At 35.0% G+C, this 22,397-nt stretch overlaps 1 protein-coding gene across 1 annotated transcript in view; it reads right to left on the minus strand.

Annotated features, from left to right (window-relative positions):
* FSIP2 (fibrous sheath interacting protein 2) overlaps window positions 1-21,760 on the minus strand; it is a 70,613-nt gene extending 48,853 nt beyond the window's left edge. Inside the window, 9 exon segments of the mRNA XM_028510117.1 lie at window positions 8,409-8,489; window positions 10,950-11,070; window positions 13,602-13,712; window positions 14,221-14,362; window positions 15,467-15,606; window positions 16,889-16,978; window positions 17,671-17,832; window positions 21,235-21,360; window positions 21,662-21,760. Coding sequence (XP_028365918.1) covers window positions 8,409-8,489; window positions 10,950-11,070; window positions 13,602-13,712; window positions 14,221-14,362; window positions 15,467-15,606; window positions 16,889-16,978; window positions 17,671-17,832; window positions 21,235-21,360; window positions 21,662-21,760 — 1,072 coding nt within the window.
* Between the last annotated feature and the right edge of the window lie 637 nt (window positions 21,761-22,397).

Here is a 22,397-nt window from a genome sequence, read left to right on the forward strand (position 1 = left end):
TCAGTATCATTATCTTGTATATTTGACTGACAAACAACTGGAGTTGTTGGTTTTTTCAAAACATTCTTTGAAATATTTTGTGATTGTTGAGTAACATTTGTTCTGGGTTCTAAAAGTGAATGAAACAAAGACACACTAGTTTTTTTAAAACAACTTATTGAAGTATGATTGAAATGCAATAAACTGTGTTTATTTAAATTGAATGGTTTTTTAAAAAATATTGTTGTTTTTATCACATTTAAATGTATACAACTGTGAAATCATCACTGTAATCAAAATAACATATGCGATACCCTCAAAAGTTTCCTCATCCACTTGTATAACCCTCCCATCCCTTGACAGCACTGCCCTGTATCACATGAAATTATTTTGAATTTTCTAGAATTTTATATGGATGAAATCAGACAGTATTGTACTCTTTTTGTTTTTTTTCCTGGTGTTTTTCACTCAACATAATGTCACATGTGTTATTAATTTGTTTTTTTTTTTCTGAGATGTTCAGTGTATGAATACATCACAATTTTTTATATACTCCCTGTTGTTTGGTTTATTTACAATTTTGGCCTTTTGCAAATAAAACTATGTCTTTCATGAACAAGTCTCTGTGTAGACATTTTCTTTTCATTTCTGTTGGGTAGATACCTAATAGTAGAATGATTGGGTCATATGGTAGATATGTGTTTAACTGAAAAAAATGACACACTTTTTTCCAAAGTGGGTTTACCATTTTACATAGCATTCACCAGTGCATCAGCATTTTAATTCTTTCATATCTTGTCAATACTTAGTAAGCATAAGAAAGAAATTGATAAAGATCAAAATGAAAATCAAACAAATAAAAAAGCAAGAGAAAAAAACAAAACTAACAGCTGACTCTGAAAAGGTCATAAAGGGATAGCCAGATTGGTCAGAAAAAAAATTCACAAACTTCTAGCAATAAGAAAATTGGAGATTGTAGCACAATAGAGTTTAAAGAAAATACTAAATGTAACAGTAAAGGAAAACTATGAAAAAATAGGACAATACATTTTTTCTATCTATCTATTTATTTATTTATTTAATTTATTGTATTGCTATTCAAGTACAGTTGTTTGCATTTTCCCTCTACCACTCCCTAACACCCTTCAATAATTTTAAAAATTTATATGCAAGGAACAAACACCTAGAACAAAATAAACTACAAAATTTCATTCATGAATAGATAATATAAAGAATCTCATATATATTAAAGAAATTAAATATGTTGTTAAAAACATTTCCACAAAGAAAACTCCAGGCTCAAATGACTTCACTTCTGAATTACACTGAATATCTAAGAAGAAATTACACTAATTCTACACAAATTCATCTGAAAAGTGAAAGAGCAGTGAATGCCTATCCCGAATTGTATTTTGGAACCAGGACCACTGTGATAGCAAAATCATTACAAGATATTACAGGAAAAGAAAACCTCAGTCAATGTTCCCAGTGAGCAAAAAACAACAACAACAACAACAAACAAACAAACAAACAAAAAAACAAAAAACCCAAAAAACTCCTGAAATAACATATAATAAAGATAATGCATAGTAAATAAGTGAAGTTTATCCTAAGGACACAAGGTTGGTTTAACATTCAAAAATAGGTCAAAGTAATTCTGCACATTAAGTGAAAAGAAGAGAAAATTTAGATATTGTGTCAAAGATGCATAAATATGTTAAAGTTCAACACTCGTTCATGACAAAACATTTTAGTGAACTAGAAATATGAGGTCATGCCCTTTCTCTGAAAAGATATCTTTAAGAGACTAGAAGTAATATTCTAATTTATATCTATCTCTTCCTTTAAGTTTAGAACAAGATTAGGATATACATAATCGCCATTTTTTAACACCATCTTGGAGGTCCTAGCTAGGAAGGGAAAGAAATGAAACATGATTCCAAATAAAATTCCAGCAGACTATGTTGTAGATATTGAAAAACTTGTTTTAAAATTTTCATGGAAACGCAAAGGCCCAAGCAAAGTAAGTTAATCATGAGCAATAACAAGGGTTGGAGAACTCAAACTGCCAAAGACAAGATTTATTATAAACCTACAGTAATTAAGAGTATAATGAATTCACATTCAGACAGATCAATAAAAGAGAAGAGAATGTTCATAAATAGGTCCATCTATACATGGTCACGTTATCTTTTCAAAGACACCAATAACAATCATGCCAAAGCAATTGAACGTGTACAAGATACACTTGATAATCCTGTCTTCCCAGAGAGAAAAGGAGCTACTTCAAATCTCTAAGCTTATGTTGTAGATGATTCAAAGAGTAGTAGTGAGGGGGCTCCCACTGGCCAGAGCTGGCCAGTCACAATATCAGCATCAGTGAACACAGTAACAACGATGTGCTGAAGCACATTCAATTTATTTAAATTCATGAATTCAGACTGACACACACACACAAATAATGGCTCAGTGTTGGAGGATGCTACCAAACCACTTTTTATATTATAAACTGATAAATGATGATAAAATACTAAGCATCGGTCTGCTTTTCCTAAGTATCTTATGCCACACTGTAACCAAACAGTAGCTGAAGTTTCTTTTTATAGAAATATCTCAGCCTACCTACAAAGAAGGAATGATAGAATTTAAAATATACCAATTTTGCAGCCCCTAATTAAATATTAGATCTAGGTTTTGAATATAAGTGGCTGCTAACATCACAGAGAGAAAGACAATGAGATATTATTTGCCTCCTGAGGGAAAGACACACCATCATCCATGAATCAGTTTTACTAAAAAATTGAACCTGAGAATATAATGATTTAGCCAATATTTTATAAGAACAGAAGAAATAACACACATAACTATACCATATAGATGCAATCAGTAAAGTCCAGTCTGTGAGGAAAACAACAGGACAAGCAATTCAGTTTATTCAACAAATACATTGTAGTTTGTGAAAAGAGGGAGGGAGAAAGGTTAGAGGGATACGCAGAACAAACTACTGCAATGCTTGCCAATGCAGATTCAAACTCACATCAAACAATTTTAATAAAATTCATGACATTAGAAAGTTAGTGGTTAAATATTTAATCACATTGGGGAATTATTAATTTGTGCAATGTGAAAATGGTACTGTGGCTATGTATTAAAACATAATCCTTATCTTTTAGATACATACTGACATATTGATGGATGAAATGCTATTCTGTGTGGGATGTGCTTTAAAACAATATGACAGCAGGAAGAGATTGAGTGTGTAGACAAGACACAATTTTCCATGAGTTATTGTGAAGTGAAGTGATAGGCATATAAGGGTTCTATTGGGGTTTTTAAATGTTTGAAATGCTTAATTAAAAAAGATAAAGAAAAGTTGTTGATAAAACTGTAAGAATATTTGCTATATAAATAAGAAAAAAGAGTATACCTTTGCCATATCAAAGAGAACTCATACAAATTAACCTCAAATAAAAAGTAACAAAATACACAAGCCATGAAGAAAAAAAAAGCAAAATTATATTACATTGAATTAAGAGCTTCTGTATAACAAAAAGACAAAAAGAATAGGAATAAACTATAATCTGGAATAATTTTCCCATTCCATATCCATGTATATGATAATGAGTGTTTAGTAGGACTAAAAAAATCTTTCAACTCTGTAAGAAAACCAGCCCAGTAGGCAAATGGACAAGATATTTGAAAAGATAATTTCCAAGAAGAGAAAGCATGACTCAGAAATCCTATACCTAGGTATATAAGCCCTAGAGAATCTCTTGTCCATGTGTACCAGGAGTTTTATGTGTACAAGAATGTTCAGCGCAAGATTGTTCAAATAACAGAAAATTCTATCAACAAAAAAAACTAGATGTAAAAATTGTGGTATATTCACATAATGGGATAAGATTAATAATGAAATGAAGTGTCAGGCAGCACATAGGTGCTACTTCTGTAACATAAAACTGAGCACAGAAAGCAAGTCACAACAGCATTATAAGTTACATTAAAAAATCTTAATAATGGTATCTACACATATGTCTATATGTAGTTTAAGGGCACACATTCAGGTAGTAAATATATTTAAAAATGATGGTTTTGATAATCACCAGATTTGGATAGTACCGTAGTTTGCATGTGTAATATGCACTTTTTTGCTCAGATTTTTGAGGGAATAATAAGGATGCATATTATGCATGGGTAGTACTAATTCCATATCTCATTGAAATAAAGAAAAAACTGACAGGAACCAGAGGAAGGGGAGGAGGGAGGTGAATAATGGGGGAAAGAAGGGGAAGGATCATCAAGGAACATGTATGAAGGACACACGGAGAAAGCCAAAGGGGAATAGGATAGAGAGTGGGAGGTGGTGGTGGGGAAATGGAGACAAATGTACTTGACCAACAGCAAAAAAAGGAAAAAAAGTATTTTTAATTCTTTTATTTATACTTATGCATGAAAGGTGTAATTCTAGAAAGCAATAACAATATCCATATGCAAAATAATACCCAGGAATACGACAGTTGGTTTTGTTTCTAAATAGAAATAAATAAATAATTGAATTAAAATATTAAAACAAGATATTTTTTCCTGAAAGTTTGGACCCAAAACATGGGTGCACATTGTACATGGCAAAATACGGAAGTTCTCTTTGTCAGAAAAAGGTCTGCTTAATGGAAATTTGTCAAAAGATAAAAACAATTTAAATAAACTGAGTGAAGGCTAAAGGGTGGGGGAAGGAACAAAAAAGTCCACACAAAGATATACCACAATCAAACTGCTGAAAACTACCCCCCACAAAAAAATCCTAAGAACCGTAGAAAAGTGTCACATTAATTATAGAGGATTAAAATATTCAACTACTATAATTATTTCATTAGAACCCTGGTGACCACAATGAAATGTAATAACATTTTTTATGATCTGGAAAAATAAAAAACAAAATACCTATAAACAAATAATTCTATATCAAGTAAAAACAGTTTCTTTCAGGAATGAAAGTAAAATAAAGACATTCTTAGATGAAGAAAAACTAAGATAATTCAGTGCCAGAAAATCTCTACTAAAAGAGATATTAAAGGAAGCTCTACAGACTGAGGAAAAAAGCAGATAGAAAGAAACCAGTGGGGAGGGGGAGAGGGATGATGGGGCAAAGAAGGGGAAGGGTTATCAAGGAACATGTACAGAGGATCCATGGACAAAGACAAGAGTGAGGGAAGGAATGAATGATGGAGATGGGGGTGGGTGGGGTGGGGAAAAGTAATGGGGGGAAAATGGGGACAGCTGTAATTGAACAATGATAAAAAAATAAAATAAAAAATAAAAAACCCTGAGATATCAGGAATTAAAGGGAAACCAAAATAAAACCTATTTAAATACTTAAAGTAGACTATGCTTCCCCTATTTAGTTATATAAAACCAAATGTATTACATCATTTAAATGGATATTTGGTATATGTAGATGTAATACATAAGAACTATAACAAAGGTGAGAAGGATAAAGAGACATATGTAGTGGCAAGTTTTCCACATTCCACTTAGAGAGATAAAATATTTATTCATAACTTCTTGTAAAAAGCTAAGCACCTTGTTATCTGGACCAATAACTAAAAATTCTGTATAAAATTATGCAGTAACAACAACAGCCATAGACAATTGGAAACCAAATTTTAAAAATGCCATGTACAATAGCATCAAAAATTGAAATACCTAAGTATAAATATAATACAACTTATACAAGATCTTCATGCTGAAATCTGTAAAGCATGTATTAAGGAAATCAAGGACAACCTAAACAAAAAGAGATACCATATTTATGGATTGGAAGACCCCATATAGTAAATATATTTTCTCCTCAAATTGACACATAGATTGATTTAATATACTTCATTCTAAAAAAATCCTAGCATAACTTTTGTAAACAAGACGATTATAAAATGTATGTGAAAAAAACAAATGGGTTAAAATAGCTATAAAATTCTTGAAAAAGAAAAAATACAAGTGAAATTATGCCTCATTTGAAGACAATAAAGAGCTACAACAGCTGAGACAGTACAGTATTGGTAGGGGGTTATCAGTGGAACTGAAAATGAAGAGGCACATCACACAGAGAAAATACAAATCACATATCTGAAAAAGGCTCATATTTAGAATACATAAATAACTCCCAAAACTCAACAGTAAGAAAACTACCTAAAAATGAGCAAAAAGTTTCCATAGATACTTTACCAAGCAGAATTTACAAAAAGCAAAAGGTATGTGAATAATCAGTATGATATGCATTGGAAATGCAAATGAAAACCACAATGAGACACCACTACATCTACTAGAATGGCTAAAATAAATGTTACTGATAATACCAATGGTAGCATGGATGCGTAGCAAATGGATCTCTCTTGTATTAGTGATGGGAATGCAAAATGTTACAGCACTCTAGAAAACTGGGGCAGTTATTTATAAACACTAACACACACTTACCATCTGACCCAGTACTTGTTCACACAAAATGCTGAATACAAATACTGCTAACCTTTCTATTAGGAATCACTAAAACCTGGAAACAACCCAAATGTTCTTTGGTGAATATATAAACAATCTCTGGTGCATACATATAATGGAATACCACTCAGCAATAAAAAGGAGTAAACTATTGACATATGCCATAGCTTGATTGAATTTCAAAGGCACTATGTTGAGTGTAAGAAGTCATTATCAAAAGGCCAAATGCCTTATGATCCCATTTATAAGACATTTCCCAAAGGGGGAAAATACTATGGTAATGTAGAACATACAGTGGTTGTTTGGGGTTATTCTGGGAGGGGGGAAGGTGTGACTGCAAAAGGAAATTTTTAGAATGTTGGAACTGTTCTCATGGGATTGTGGTAAAGGACACACAAATCCATACATATATTAAAATTCATGAAATTGTACCAAAAATTCTATTTTGTTTTAAGGTATTTAAAAGCAAAATACCTCAGGATATATCTTTGAGAATGAAAAAATGCAGAGACAAGATCTGAAGCAGAGACTACATAGAATCCAGAGCTCTTAACTCTGCTGGGAGAGTTGCCAGCCCCAAGGGTGTGAGAGCAGAGACACTGTATAGGGTCTGCAGTCATGGTTCAATGATAAAACTGAAACTGAGAAGGTTCGATATTGGTGAATGGAAAATACGGGTACTTCTAATAATACATAAGTTGTGATGTTACTTCCGTACATTTCTAAAATTCAAAAAATAGAATGATTCACATGCCATTCTTCTAAGAGTGGAGAGTAGGTAGTTAAATTCCTTTTCCTTCCTGATATGTATTAATATCATTTCAGAGTTCATCATTTAATGGAATATGTCTCCCAAGCACACTTAAATCTACAGGCCTGATCCCTGGACAGTTGTCACAGTTAGATAGGTAACCTGGTGAGTATGAAAATGATACTTTCCACCTAGCATTCTTTCCTTTAATGCCACTGGGATCTGTTGATATTAGTAAGACCAGTCCAGGCTGCATTAAACATTAGAGTTTTAGAAGATCATCCTATATGATATAACTGGTTTAGAGACCAATAATTTAGTTTTATTGTCTACATTTTAGTAGATGTGGAGCTGGTGTTGTCAGAATTGTGTGTATTGTACGAATGCTTCAATATATTGTACAAAAATCTGTGTAATTTAAAAATGGGATCCAAAAAGCTTAGAGACGAATTGGCTCAATGTCAGTGGTTCTCAGCATGAAATACAGCTTCAGCTAAGGCTACCCTGTCTCTTCTCAGGTCCCTGAACCTTAATTAGACTGACTAATCAAACCAGGCACTCGGAGGAGGAGGATTTTGGACTTTTCCCCCTTAGATATTAACTGATAAGAACAAAGAGATTTAACTTTTATACTTTCATTTTCCCTAGAAATTTAACAGTGGGAGGAGATTAATATTGTTTAATTTTGAAAAGTCTTATACTTTTGAGAGTGTAATATTTGGGGGATTTTCATGCTGTCATTTGGGTTCCAATGAGCTCTAACAGACAAGGTGAAGTAACACAGTATGAGATAAATAATTAAGAGATATTTTAATAGGGCCTGTGGTGGCTTTGCAGGTAATGCACTTCATTTATGATTCACTTCAGAGTTCTCTAAAATCATTTTGAGCATTATAAAAATTATTTTGCAAATTGTTAGTTTTCACGTACTGTTCATTTAATAGTAACAGGCCCTTCATTTAATTTTTCTAAAATGATAATGTAGTGTTAAGTTCAAAACACTAATTTAATAACTAGAAGTCAACTTCTGAAAGCAATATAGGTTGTATCATTGTTGGCAAGAATCACTCTAAAACAGTCATTTGAGGATTTCTCTGCATTTAAGCAAAAGAAGTCCTCAAAACACAGTCTTTTCCCAAGTTGCTATGTAGTATTTCTTATCACACAAGTCAATTATCATAAGCACCTTTGTTTGCTTTCTGGTCACCAGAAGGATAAATTGTCTTAATATCATCATGATTCTTCTTCTTCTTCTTCGGAAAATAAGCTTAAAGAAATGTAATAAAATATTTATGTTTAATAATAGTGATGACAGAATTACCCAAAATAGACTATCTCTTCATGCCCTAGAGTAACTCAGCCATATGCTAATCTATATGTGGGACTGTGGGGAGGTATTGTAGTAAATAGAGAGATGTGAAATACGAAGAAAGACATAACTCTTGAAATATTATCCATTCACGTTAAATGATATGCTTGGAGGGACAGATTTTTCTTCTGGTAGAGAGGAAAAGCTACACACAGCTCAACGGTAAAATGCAATTTCCTCTGTGTGGGGATGCATACCAACATAGTTACTGGCCAGAGACCCAGCAGCCCACAGTCACTATTGCAGTTGTTAGATGTACCTCATAGTCTGGCATAAACAACCACATACATATCCCTTTTACATGATAGAGGTGATTACAGTTCCTGCCCCTAACCATTTATGAGGGCAAAGGATCTTCACAGCATGTATGCTCAGTGGGTTTTTATTTGAGATGGAAAATGTGAGGGCCATCTGTCTTCCCACTGGAGCAGATCCACTTGACAAGCCCTTCCTATCCCGCTCTCTTTGTGTACCCCTGGAAGCTGCCTACTTTGCATAAGATGACAACATTACTGTAGAGGTATCACTTAATTTCATTTATGAAACAAGTATTCTTATCCTATTATCACCTGAGTAATACAAATTAAGTTTATATCTTATCTCTTCAAAAGAGGGGGTTTTGAGGTAACAAATATTTAAAATGTCTACTTGAAACTTTCTTCTTATTAAATGAAACAGTTAACAGTTGAAGAGTAAGGAATGCATATAGTTATTAAAGTGATTTCTCAAGCAATACATTGCTGTCATCATCTCAAAGAGCTGAATAGATTGAATTAACTCATTTGGCAAGCATATATTTAGTCTATGCAAACATACATACATGCATGTATGTGTACATACAGGACTAGGTACTCTGTCAAGTACAAAGATTATGATATCATGGTTGATTGAGACAGAAGTACATAATAAATATATTAAGAATGACACAAAGTACTATATATGGATTCAAAGGAGAGGGTTTTTCCCATTAAGGTTATTATGAAAGACTTTATGGAGTTTCATTTACAGTGGAGCTTAAAGAATTATAGGATTTGTATAGATGGTTGGTGAGCATGCCATTCCAGTCTGAGAAAATTGGAAAAGAGAGGCGCAGAAAATATGCAAGGTGATTTATGTTTTAGGAATGGTCAATAGTCTCATTTGACCAGACAGTTAAATAAACTGAGTGTTTACTATGGGCTAGAACTTTTAAATCCTTTATAGGAATTATTTAGGACTATTATCTTTGTTTTTAAATGATGGAATGCTGGCATATAGAGTTTAAGCTATTGTCCAACCCATTTACATGGTTAGAGAATGTTAAAGCAGGACTTGGACTTCAGCAGTTTGTCTCAAGAGTCTGTATATGCTTAGATCACAGTTGTTTCCTTCAAGGAGATATGTGAAACAAAGCAAAAACAAAGTTAGATTTCAGTTGGACTCGAGATGATGAGGAATGGCGGCCTAAGAAGTCTGAGTTTCATTTAAGAGGTGATAGGGATCTTTACGTTCTAGGACCAGGAGAAGAAACCATCAGAATAGATTTTTAAGTATAATTAGGTAGCAGTTTAAAAAGGATGGATTTCAAGTGGGTTAAATTAAGAGCCAGTGCAGACTATTAGTAATCTACAGGAGTGGCACAGGAGGCACTCACCTAAAAACAGGCTTAGTGGGACAGAGATGGGATTGGTGGGTGCTGTGATGACTACGGCATGGAAGATGGGCATGTTTCTCCTGATACTACGTAGTCACAAATAATTAAAATAAGTCTATATTTTTTCCATTCTGGCCATGAAATTTTAATTAATACCATTACCTAAATTCATTTTATAAATTCTCCTATACTTTTATCATGATACAAATAAAAGGAAGCTGGGACAGTTTGGGCATAACAAAGTCAATACTCCTCCTTTAAACTTTTTTCACTTTCTTCCTTTTGCCTTCCATTCTTCCTTGCTTCCCTTCTTTCTCTAACACCTCCCTTCCTTCTTCCTTTTGTTTTTCTCTGGTGTTGTCTATTATTCTTTCTGGCTGGCAACATAGCAGAAAACTATGTTGGTATATAATACTCATCTTACACACAGCCTTTTCAAGTTTTAGTAGCAAAGAATACATTATTTTAGGTATAGAGAAATTAGTTAGAACTACAGTATAGGTAAGCTTGTCCACTGAACCACTTGGTAAGGTTATTTTTGTTTGTTTTAATTTTTACACTTTTGTCTACTGTTCAACTTGAACTGCGATAGGGAAATGCCTAGCACTATTCCTGGTAAGTAGAGCAAGAATAAGTAAACAAAGTTTTACAAAATAATTTTTAGATAAGTATGTAGAAAAATACTTTCTACAGAGCCACGTCAGCTACAATGTTCTTACATTCACAATGTGTTTCATCCTGTCCTCTGTAGTCATATGTACTTTTTTCCATCTCGTCTCTTTTAAAGCCATTTTCTTGCATTCTTTGTATATGATAAGCCATTTTTTTCTCTAAAAGGGCTTGTTTCTAAAACATCACAGAAAATACATTGGTTAACATCAACTGGCTACTGAGAAATGCAAAACAAATATTTATAATATAATAGTTCATTGGAAATCAACAGTCATTCCTGTCTTGTGACTTGTAAGGTCACTCTGAGTACAAATATGAGAGAACACTAAGGGGCGAATTTCCATTTGTGGCCAAACATGGTGAATATACACATTTAACACAAAGATGCAGTTTACTTCACTGTATATATTCAGGGGAGTAGTCCAGTTTCTGATTTATTTATAGACAATATGATGTAACCCACTCCACTATTCTCTTGACCTTGTGTCTCTAAGTGCTTACTCTGACTAACATGTAGCTTATAGATAAACTACATGTTTGTGTAAGAATCCTCAGGACTACAAAAGATACTGGCTCAGACCTTCAGTCATTCCAGCTCTGGGGACTTGTTAACTTTCAACTGTGGATCCAGGGTGACATGAAGCCAGGATGACAAACCAGGATGATGCACACTGGACCATCACTTGCCTTATCAGAATGGACTGTGCTTGTCTGCTAATAGAGAACTTTTCGACCCTCTCTTTTGATCTCTGTCCTGCTTCCCCTCTTCGTCTTATAAAGATCTCTGCCAGCACTGGATTGTGGAGATGGACTTTGAGACAAAAGTCCCCCATCTTCCCAGAGAAATGAGCTTTGAAACAAGAGTGTCTCCTTTTCCAGAGAGCTGGCAATTGAATAAACTACTTGCCTTTACATCAGCACCTGTCTCTCAAATACTGGCTTTTGAAGCAGCAGGCAGTGGGACCTACATGCCTTTACAGTACTACTTATTTAAAGAATTACTAAAGATACAACAATCAGGACAGTAAGTCGGACAAATTAGAGTAAAATAAAAGAGTTCAAAAATAGACTGACACAACTTATTTTTGGCAAAGATGCAAATGCAAAAATAATTCAAAGACTTATGTAACTAATTTAAGCTCACTTGGAGTAAAGTATATGTACTGTCAAATCTGAAAGAAAAATGTATAAAAATCTTCTGAAACACACAAATGAATTAAAGCATCTTGTATTAAAACATGATTTTAAAAAGACAATTTAGAATACTCTATTGGAAATACCAATACTTCAAATAGCTTAGCCATTAACACAGCTTGAACAGTCTATGGTGTTACCAGGCCTGCCACCAGTGGTCATGTGTAACGGGTACTCCTAGTGCCAACATGTATGTACTGCATTAGTTTTCACTACAATTAGTGAGGGCCCTTTGAATAGGAATTAGTGTTAGGAAAAAAATTAAGGGAAAACCTGGAGCATTCTGTTGCTCTTTCAAAACAAAGATACTTTCAGAGAGGTCTGAAGGCAAAAAACAAACAAACAAACAAAGAAAAAAAAAACACCAACTTGGAGAGAAATCTCTCTCAAAAAAGTGGTGAAAATTTCAATATTAGAAAATAATGATTTGTCCTGGCTGGCGTCACTCAGTGGATTGAGTGCCAACCTGCGAACCAAAGAGTCACAGTTTCAATTCCCAGTCAGGGCACGTGCCTGGGTTGTGGGCCAGGTCCCTGGTAGGTGATGTGTGAGAGGCAACCACACATTGATGTTTCTCTCCCTCTCTTTCTCCCTCCTTTGTCTTCTCTACAAATAAATAAATAAAATCTTTTTAAAAAGCTCCTTGTTTTAAAAAAATAATAATAATTAAAATAAGTTGGAATAAACTGAACTTGCCATATGAGCAGTGAGTTCCTGAAATAGCAAAAGGTACATGTGACAAAAGTAAATTAAAAGATTATCATACCATACATATTTGAATTTCCAATATTAAAAAAGTTATAACATAGCAGTATATATAAATATAACCAAATTATATAAATCTTACAGTTATCTCTAGGTTTGTCAAAAATAAACTACCAAAGCAAGTTATTTAAATGATTTTTGATGGATATGTTGTCACTGATATTTAATTAAGTGAAAAAGCAATCTATAAAAAAGCCCATAAGGTATAACATGAATTTATTTATTTGTGTAGTATGCAAACATTTGTAGAAATACTATGCACGTGTGCATGTGTGTACATGTGTGTTCCAGTAAGTTCATGTGGTAGTGATGGGATTATAGACAATTTCTCTCTACAGATACATATTTAGACTCTAAATCATAAAATATTGTGTATCATTTAAAATTAAAAACACTAACTCTAAAAATTGGTGGATAAAAATTGAGAACTCTTTTTTCAAGCAATTCTGATTCTAAGAAAAAATTAATTATGTCATGTTTTTTTTATAGGAATTACAAGTACAGTTTGTGGTTTAAGATAAAGTCAAAGATAGTGATATCTAATAATAGGGCAGTTCTTTTCATATTATAGCCAGAACATAATATGGACCAAATATAGTAAAATTTTCATAACTTTCCATTTTGTATAGTACATATCATTTGGGGGATTTGATCCAGTGCCATCTTATATTTTGTACTTTCAAAAATCAAAACTAGCAAAAGCCTCTCCTCTAACAGCCCAAATTAAAGGTTAAAGTTAAAGCTACCTTCTTGTCACTCTCTTCTCTGCTTCTGCGCCGTTGTTCCTCTATCCTAGCTTCTCTTTTAACGTCTTCTCCAATCTTACTCAGAAGTAACATCTCCTTTGCCTTCCATTCCTAGAGAACACAATGTTACTATGCTTAGGGTTTAGAGTAAAGCTTTGTATTTTGTCCATCACCAATGAGCAAATTAGAACAAGTCACCACCCTGACAGAAATCAGGTCAAGTATAATGTCCATCATACATTGGCTTTCAAATAGGGTTTCCTTACTGCATTTCTATTAGGAATGCAGGCATGGTTACTGTTGGCATGGTTGTTTTTTATGAAAGCTAAATTTTAAAAAGTATACTCCTCACATCTGGGGCTATAGGGGAGTTAAATGGTGTCTAGCAACTTTCGCAATCATCTCTTTAAAAGCCAATATTGACTCACATATATAGTTTGTGGTGTCAGCCTCATTATTTTATGTGACAACTTGTGTATTATAGCTGTGAAGAAAGATTAATAAACATAAGTTATTTAGACCTTAAGTGACTTTAAGAAGTATGAGAGACAGCTAAAATTATTTACAAATAAAATAGTGTGCACCATTTTTCTCTTAAATTTTAAATGTACCTCCTCACCTCTTCAATTTTTCTGCGAAGATTAAGTTTTCTTCTTGTCTGTTCCCGCTGTCGTCTTTCTTCTCGGTCCATCTGGAGCAGGCGCTGCTCTTCTGCAGCGCGCTCACGTTGTTCTAGCTCCCGGCTTATCATATCCAAATACCTAAATGAAAGTGCAAATGCAAGTAAGGGGGAACTGGGGGTTTCCCCTATAGTGACATCAGCTGCTTTGGCTTGCCCAAACCACTTCCTTGCCAACTTTTTAGCTCTTGAACTATAGGAATTTTACAGTTTTCTATCACTTCTGTTCATGGACTTGTAAACTAGCTCTCACCATATTTTATTATACAGATCTCCCTACCATATAAGTATCTGTTCTTATGGCCAATACAATGCTAAAATATGGTATAGATGTATTAAAAAAGTGCACATTAATTATTCATAACTCATTGGGTTTATGGATGTGAGCTGGTGAAGAAGTTTTAAACAACTGAAAAATTGACTTCACATCTAGAAACAAAAAACATTTAAATTTCCTAAGAAAAAGGTGTATCCCGGGTACCCTGTGATTTACAAAGCCTTGAACAAATCTCCCATCTACAGTCTGGGTCTCTGGTACATCACTATGCATCATGCAACTACCACAAAATGAAATCATGGAATATAAAAGGCAGGTGTGAAACCCAATCCCTCACCTTAATGAAGGAGGAAAGAGGAAGAGGAAAAAGAACTACAGTATCCCTTTATCCCTTCACCTCCTAAGATATGAGCTTGACTACAGAACAGTAATAGCTGAATATGAGTAGGTGATATCTAAAAAGCTTATGCATTTTCTTTTAGGGACAATGTGTATTTATATTGGTATTAGAAACAGTTTTATCAAACTTCCATTTTTGACTTTTCACTATATTCCTCAAATTTAATGCTCTCACCTTTTAAAGATGAATCATAGAAGCTATTGTTAAAGGCTTGTGCTGAAAGATACTTTTCCTCCATTTCCAACTAGTAAGGATTTCATGTTACCTCAGGGACTCCCAAGAAACCCAGTCACCTCTCATGGAAATTTCTCTTCCTTCCCTTGCCATCAAAGCTCCCAATCTCTGTGCCCCTTGGTCTCCTTTTCTCTTCTACTGAGCTCAACAGTAGAACTAGACACTATATAGTGTCTACTTCTTAAAAAAATTCCTAACTCCAATTCTTTCTAGTATTTTTCCAACTTATTTGAGTCCACATGTATACATAAAATATACAATAACTTCAATCTTACCTGTGTCTTATTAATCGCTCCTGGTCCTTAAAAGATTGGGTGTCTTCTTGTAACAACCAGTTTTGGAACTGTGCAACATCAGAATGTGCAGGCATTTGACTGCTTTCTTGTAGTTTTTTAAGTTGTCTTGCAAGCATTTTCTATTAAAAAAAGTGTGTGTCATATATATACATATATCTCTGTGTGTGCATGTATATATAATATTTTTTTAATTTACCAGAAATAAAGCTGCCCTTTGCTATGTCTTTTTATAATTAGTGTTTAGTAAAATTCTTGTATATTCTAAACAGTTAATTCTGTTTAACTGCATTGAAATTTATTTTGAATCCATTATAGACATGGGTAACTGAAACAAAGTAAAGATTTCTCTCTCTGAAAATGAAAGATAAATATCTTATCATACATTTCCATTCATTCTGAAAAAATTAAATAAAAATATGAAAGAAGGACAAAAAACTCTAGACACAGAGAGGAAATAGGGAAAAATATAGAACACTTAAAGGGATAGGTAAACCATTCTCATTTCTATGCTTCTCTCTCAACCTAAGAACATAAATTTATAAAAGTACACATATACCTTTCTAATTTTTAAAAACTTTTATGTATTTACTTTTTGAGAAAGGGAAGGGAGGGAGGGAAGGAGAGAATCATCAATGTGAGAGAAAAACATTGATCAGTTGCCTCTCATATCCACACCCCCAACTGGGGGCCTGGCCCACAACCCAGGCATGTGCCCTGATTGGAAATTGAACCAGAAACCTTTCAGTTTGCAGGCTAGTGCTCAATCCACTGAGCCACACCAGCCAGGGTTTCTAGTTTTTATTCAACCCTCTTGACCATAAAACTGAATTCACTCATGGATGTGTGTGTGCATACACATATAATCACACTCATTAATTCTGAGTTAAAAATGGAAAGGAAATCACTGTTTATACTCACTCACTCTACACTTAATCATTCCTCTTTACCTTTATAATATTTTACTGGGTGACATGGCTGTGGGTACAAACATACAGTGTACATGTTCTTTGAGTCACTCATAGGATGTTATAACTATTTACACTGACCCTTTCCTGTTACTCAAGTTGTTTTGGGTTCCAGTTTAAAAATTCTGTGACCACAACAGACTCTTGCTATTGGCCCCAGCTCAGACAGAATGAATGCATTAGAGTCGCAATTTAGTTACTAAATTATGCTAACTGCTACTGGCATATTGATAGATGACCTAGCCCCTTTCCTTTGCTTGGCCTAATATAGCAACCTCAAATTAGTATCTATTCCTGTTCTTAATTTTCATTAGCAAAGAAATATTTAATTAGTTTGTCAAATTAAAGGTAAAAATATTATGAAAAAATACTTTTTTACAAACAAACTTTTCTTCCAAACCCTATGTTAAAAACCAAAGTTAAGTATTTAACTTACTTGTTCTCTTATATAGTTTCTTTCAAAGTCTATTTTTAAACTGGTAAGATATTGCCTGTATTTATTCAATTCCCTCAAGTTACATACAATCTAAAAAAAAAAAAGAAAGTATAAATACAAACATTTAAAAATCATAGCAATCACTTTAAAGAAAAATACAGTAATAATATATAATTTGATAACATTTTAGTAATAGATTTCTAACAATTTTGTAAGTAGTATCTCTTTATAATTGTTACACAACAGGAAATTCCATTCTAAATCTCATTACTTTATTAATATGATTTATAAATTCAGTACATACAATTGGAGTTATTAGATGAGATACCAACTAACAATAATATTCAACACAGATTAGACCATACAGCTTTCTTATGTTCAATGAGGATTTGCAGTGTTTTTATTTTGCTGTGTTTTTATTTTGTCTCAACTTTTTAAAAAATTCAATAGAATATAACCCTTGACAAGCATATAGTATCTTTGGCCACAGACAGAGAACTATGACACCAATGGGAAATTGTCTTTACCTCCTCAAATTATTTGGTAATCATCTTTTGATATTCTAAGTAACAAAGGTGGAAGAAGTAGTATCATTTAGAAACAACTCTTATCTGACTTCTCTTGACCTAAAATACTAAGTAATTTATAGAATTTCCCATTAAGTATTTCTCAGGGCCAAGTTAAAGGTGAAACCCCACAGCTACCCCTGTGAGGTATAGAAGCAAGCTTATATCAAGTCTTGAAAGTCTTCAGTAATTAAAAGGAAGTAATCTTCAACCCACTTTATTATTGCTGGTGATGTAGCCACCTTTCTTCAATCTCCTCAGGATATCTTTGCGTGTGTGGTATGCTCTTAAGTGTGGATCATGGAGACTTTTATATTGGTTTCCCAAAAGTCGACAATAAGGATCACTCAGGTTAAAATCGTAAGAAGGTCGAAAAAGCTGCAAACGTAGATTTAAAAATATAACAAATGTAAAATTAATGAATTTCACTTTTAAATATCAACCTATTAAAATACCTAGAATGTCCATTAAAAATAAAGCATGCAAGAAGAATTGGAAGTGGAGAAAACCAGCAACAGAGAGATTTGGATTAGTGAATGCCAATTGCTTATTCCTAATTTTCCTCCATTAACCTGAATTAATCTAAAAACCCATCCTCACTCAGTTTCTCCACTGATCTCTATCAGTCCCTGGCCCTAAGCCAGAGAAGGAAGGAAGTGAGGAAAATAAAATAAAATAAGATAAAATTTGTTTAAATGTATAAAGTTAATACTAAAGTCCTCCATTTTCCCTCCTCCCACTTCCAGGTCAAGGAACTGCTTTCCAAGGATATAGAAATAATATTAATTATGAATATTATACCTCAATATTCTGAAATTGAAGAAAAATGGAAAACCTTTTTTCAAGATTCATGGAAACAAATTTTTCAAAAATAGAAGAACTCAGAAGTTAATAATGATAGATTAAATCTTTTCTGTATCTTGGGATCTTATCTAATACAAGAAAACCAACAATCTTTGAATATTATAGTCAGGAAAAAATTCAAAATCTAAATTATAAAGTTCAATATATTGAAGAACCAGTTATAAAGGATATAGATAGAAATTGCAATTTTTCCATATCTGCAAAGACCAAATACAACCATGTGCAATAGCCATTAACAAAAGAAGGAAACTATCGGCTAATAGTCATGTTTCTATATCTGTTACTTTAGAGAAAACATCTTGGTTATTTAGGTTCACTTGTAAACTAAACATTACAAAAGTGGGTTTGTGTGTGTGTGTGTGTGTGTGTGTGTGTGTGGTGTGAGTGAGTTCTTAGTCCATTTTTCAATAGCAGGATGGTGTTAATGCATTAAGGGAGAACCTGTGAAAGAGGAAAAGGGGAGGATAGAAGTAAGAGTGGATATTGTCCTAATGTGTTTACATTATTTTTGTTTAAGTTTTTTATTTTGCCAAAAAACACAGAAGTTTTAGTCCAAAGTAATGTCAAAGCAGGAACTGGCTCAAGTGAAAGGCGACAGGAAGATGTGGGAGATGTGACAAACCCGGTTCACAGGCATCCAGTTCAAAGTGTAAGACCCCCCCAGTCCCGACTTGTCTGCAGGTACCACTTTGTGACCTCTCTGCTGTTCGGTCTGGCAGTAGCTAGGTTGAGTCAAATTCTGAGGAGCCTGGCTGGGTGGATCCTAAAAAGAAGCCCATTAAGGTAGGTGGGAGGATGCTTTATACATGGGCAAAGAGGCAGATCGATGAAACCTGACAGGACACTAGCTTTCCCTTTTCCATTCCTATTCCCATTTCCATTTCCAAGGGAACTCCTTGGAAAGTTTCTGTATTCTCGCTTAACACCAGGCTTTCATCCCTTCCAAGGAGTCTAAATCTTAAAGTATAATTCCTTAATACCAGTGCTTCCCTGAGACGGCAAAGAAAGGAATTCTACAGGGCAATGCCCTAAATTCAGTGAGACCAGATATGCAGCAACCAGTAAGGACTAGACTTTGTTTCTTTTAGACGCTGACATGAATCAAGGATTGGAGTGAGTGTTTCTTCTAGACATTGACATTTAGCTGTTGACTCCTTTAAGATATTGACTTTCAACTGTGATGAACTGTTTCTCAAGATCGAACCTGGGCTACTGACTTATGAACAAAGAACATTTTTAAACAAATCCATTCAGTGGAGCCAGAGTAACCCTTTTGTTGTCAATTAAAATAACTGCTTTGTTTCCATTTTTAAAAAAAACCTCTAAAAGTGTAAATATACAGCATTACTTCAGTGAGAACTTTTACTGAAAGAAAGGGAACACTCTCATAAACTCAGTCTTCAAGGAGATGGTATAGAGCCTAACTATAAGTAAATGAAGTCAATTTGAGGGAATGAAAGTAATAAAGAACAGAGGGAACATCTTTTCAAAAGGTAGCTGACAAGTGAATTAATATTCAACAGAGAAAATGGTAATACAGCAAACAATATATCTGAGGAAACAGAGGAAAGAAAGATACAGTTTTGCACACAGGTTTCAAAGGAGTGATACAGATTTCAAACATTCTTTAGGAAAGCTAGTTTATGTGGATTTGACTCAGTTAAATTGTATGAGGTAGACATGTTTTTAGTTAGCTTGCTCTATTCCAGAGGACCAGACTTGTTTTTAAAAATGAGTATTTTTTCCAGAAGCAGAACTTACTTTAAGAAACATGTTAATTAGGCAAGTATCAAATATCAAGGAGCCCTACTAATTTCTGACATCATAGAGGATAGAAGGGTAAGGGCATCACTTAGAACTCTTCCTTGTAGAACTTTTTGCAACATTAATCAAAAGAAACCATTCCAAAAGAATGTACTGACGCTCCTTCAGGGTTAGTTACTGAGTCAAGGGCTGGGAAGGTTGGAGGGTGGGAGTAGTGCTGAGGAATGAAAACATGAAAGGGTTTGAGGGATGCACATACTATAGCCCAGTATAATATAAGATATAAAATTATAATTATAGAATTGTCATGTTGAGTAAAATTACCCAAACTGGGGGCAATGTAAATTTTAAAGAAATATAAGCTTGGGGTCTATGGTGGTTCAGAAAGAATCTTGAAGCTGGCTGAAAATCATAGATTGCAGAGAGGAAAGGGGAGGTATGCCAGGTTCGGGGGCAAGGTGAGTCGAGGCACAGCAGCTCTAACATGGCATGTGAGAGAACATCTAGAAGAATCCAACTGGAGGAAGCGGAGGCTCTGGCTGGGGTTAAGACTGGATAGCAAGGTTGGGGCAAATCGTGGAGTCTCTTTAGGGAGGCAGAGTCTTCTTCCATTAAAATGAGGTTAGAGTCCCTAAACATGTCAACTCATTTCAGTTCCATTTTTCCTCACTTCTGTGTATGGAATAGAAATTCACTCAAAATAAAATCATTCAGAAGTTTCTGTAATGGACATTTTGGTCAAGTTATTATTGGTTAAAATCCTAACATAAATGTCAGGCAGCACAAATAATTTTCCACCTAGAAGTAAACCAAACATTTACCTCTAAGTAAATGAAATCTCACCAAATAGGTAAATTTTAAGTGTTATTATGAAAAAAAAAGTTAAAATGTTTCCATCAATTAAGAGAGAACTAAGAATCTAAACTTTCTAGCCCATGATTCTGTGCAAGTCGTACTAGATGAAGTTGCTTGGCATAAATCCTGAAGAATGCCTTGGTGTAGATGTGAGTTTGATTGTTCTTTGTTTTATTTTGTTTTGTTTTGCTCTGCCTGCTAATACACATTCCCTTAATGAATTTTGTATAATGTAGCGCCGGACTTGAACAGCACATAGAAATGGGCAAAGGTGACCAACGCTAAGCCAAAAATTACCTTTTCACTTAACTTCGTCGTATAGAATAAAGTATTGCTCCCTGGGATCATGGGCAGCTTGACCCCAAGAGGCAGATCCAGTAGTTCAGCCGCTCCGATCCCTGGAAAGTGGGTTTTGTGCACGCCCTGTCGGGTACAATCGGAGAGTTTTTTCTTTCCTTTTAGGTTTTATTTACTTAGTTTAGGATGATCTACAACTACTTTAACCAAGGGAACCAAAGAGCCATACATTCAGGGTTGAAGGGGCCCACCCTGGCCCACAGCCCGGAGACCTCAGGTCTGGTCACCAGCCAGTTGCGGCCACCACTACCCGCTGTGCTGCACGAGGGCGCCCTGAGAGCGACGGTTAGAAACCAAGGGAGCTCTGGTCTGGCTCCCCTTGCCCCATCCCACTGAAGCCAAGGACGCCAGGACTCTTGCCACTCACATCTCCGCACTGCTGGCTGTCGTCGGCCACGCTACTGGTGGCTGTCTTGGTGGCGGCAACACTGGCAGCCTTGGAGCAGGCGCTGAGGTACAGGTCCATGGTGGGCACAGACCCCTCTTCCTCCCTGGTCCGGCCCGGACAGGGAATGGCCAGTACCCCAGTGTCCCCGAGGCCCCGCCCCCGTGGCGTTCCAGGTTCGAACGCGGAGCCCCAAAGGGTGGAGCCTTCAGAAGGCTGGCCCCTCGCACTTGAGGTTTGAGAGCCTCAAGTTGGGTATACCAGTCCTAGGGCCCTGGCCTGAGAGACTCAGTCTAAATATCGTTTCTCTCTGAAATCAACAGTCAAACCAAAAATCTCAACATGTAAAGCTTATTTCTCCGGGCCTCCAAAGACCTACGGTTCCATAAATCAGTGAATTCATTCATTCATTCACTCATTCATTCACTCCAAGAGTGATTGCACCATCCATTCTAGGGCCAGAGGCCTTTCTACCTGTGCCCCTCCTAGGCACTATGACCACATCCTATCCCAGGCTCCCTTAACCTCTTCCCACTCCAGATCTTACATAACTTTCACTGGCTTCCTACAGGCTCCTCTCAGCCACCTCCTGTAGTCTTCCACTTTTCTTCTAGCTCTTTTCTCTCTTCCACTGCCTCCTGTCTGCCTACCTTGCTTTCTCCTGTATCCCTCTTTCTCCTCTCAGCCTTTAAACCAAAATGTATGAAGTACCTGGCTT

Source organism: Phyllostomus discolor, chromosome 4 (genome assembly GCF_004126475.2).
Source record: "Phyllostomus discolor isolate MPI-MPIP mPhyDis1 chromosome 4, mPhyDis1.pri.v3, whole genome shotgun sequence".
Classification (NCBI taxonomy): Eukaryota; Metazoa; Chordata; class Mammalia; order Chiroptera; family Phyllostomidae; genus Phyllostomus; species Phyllostomus discolor.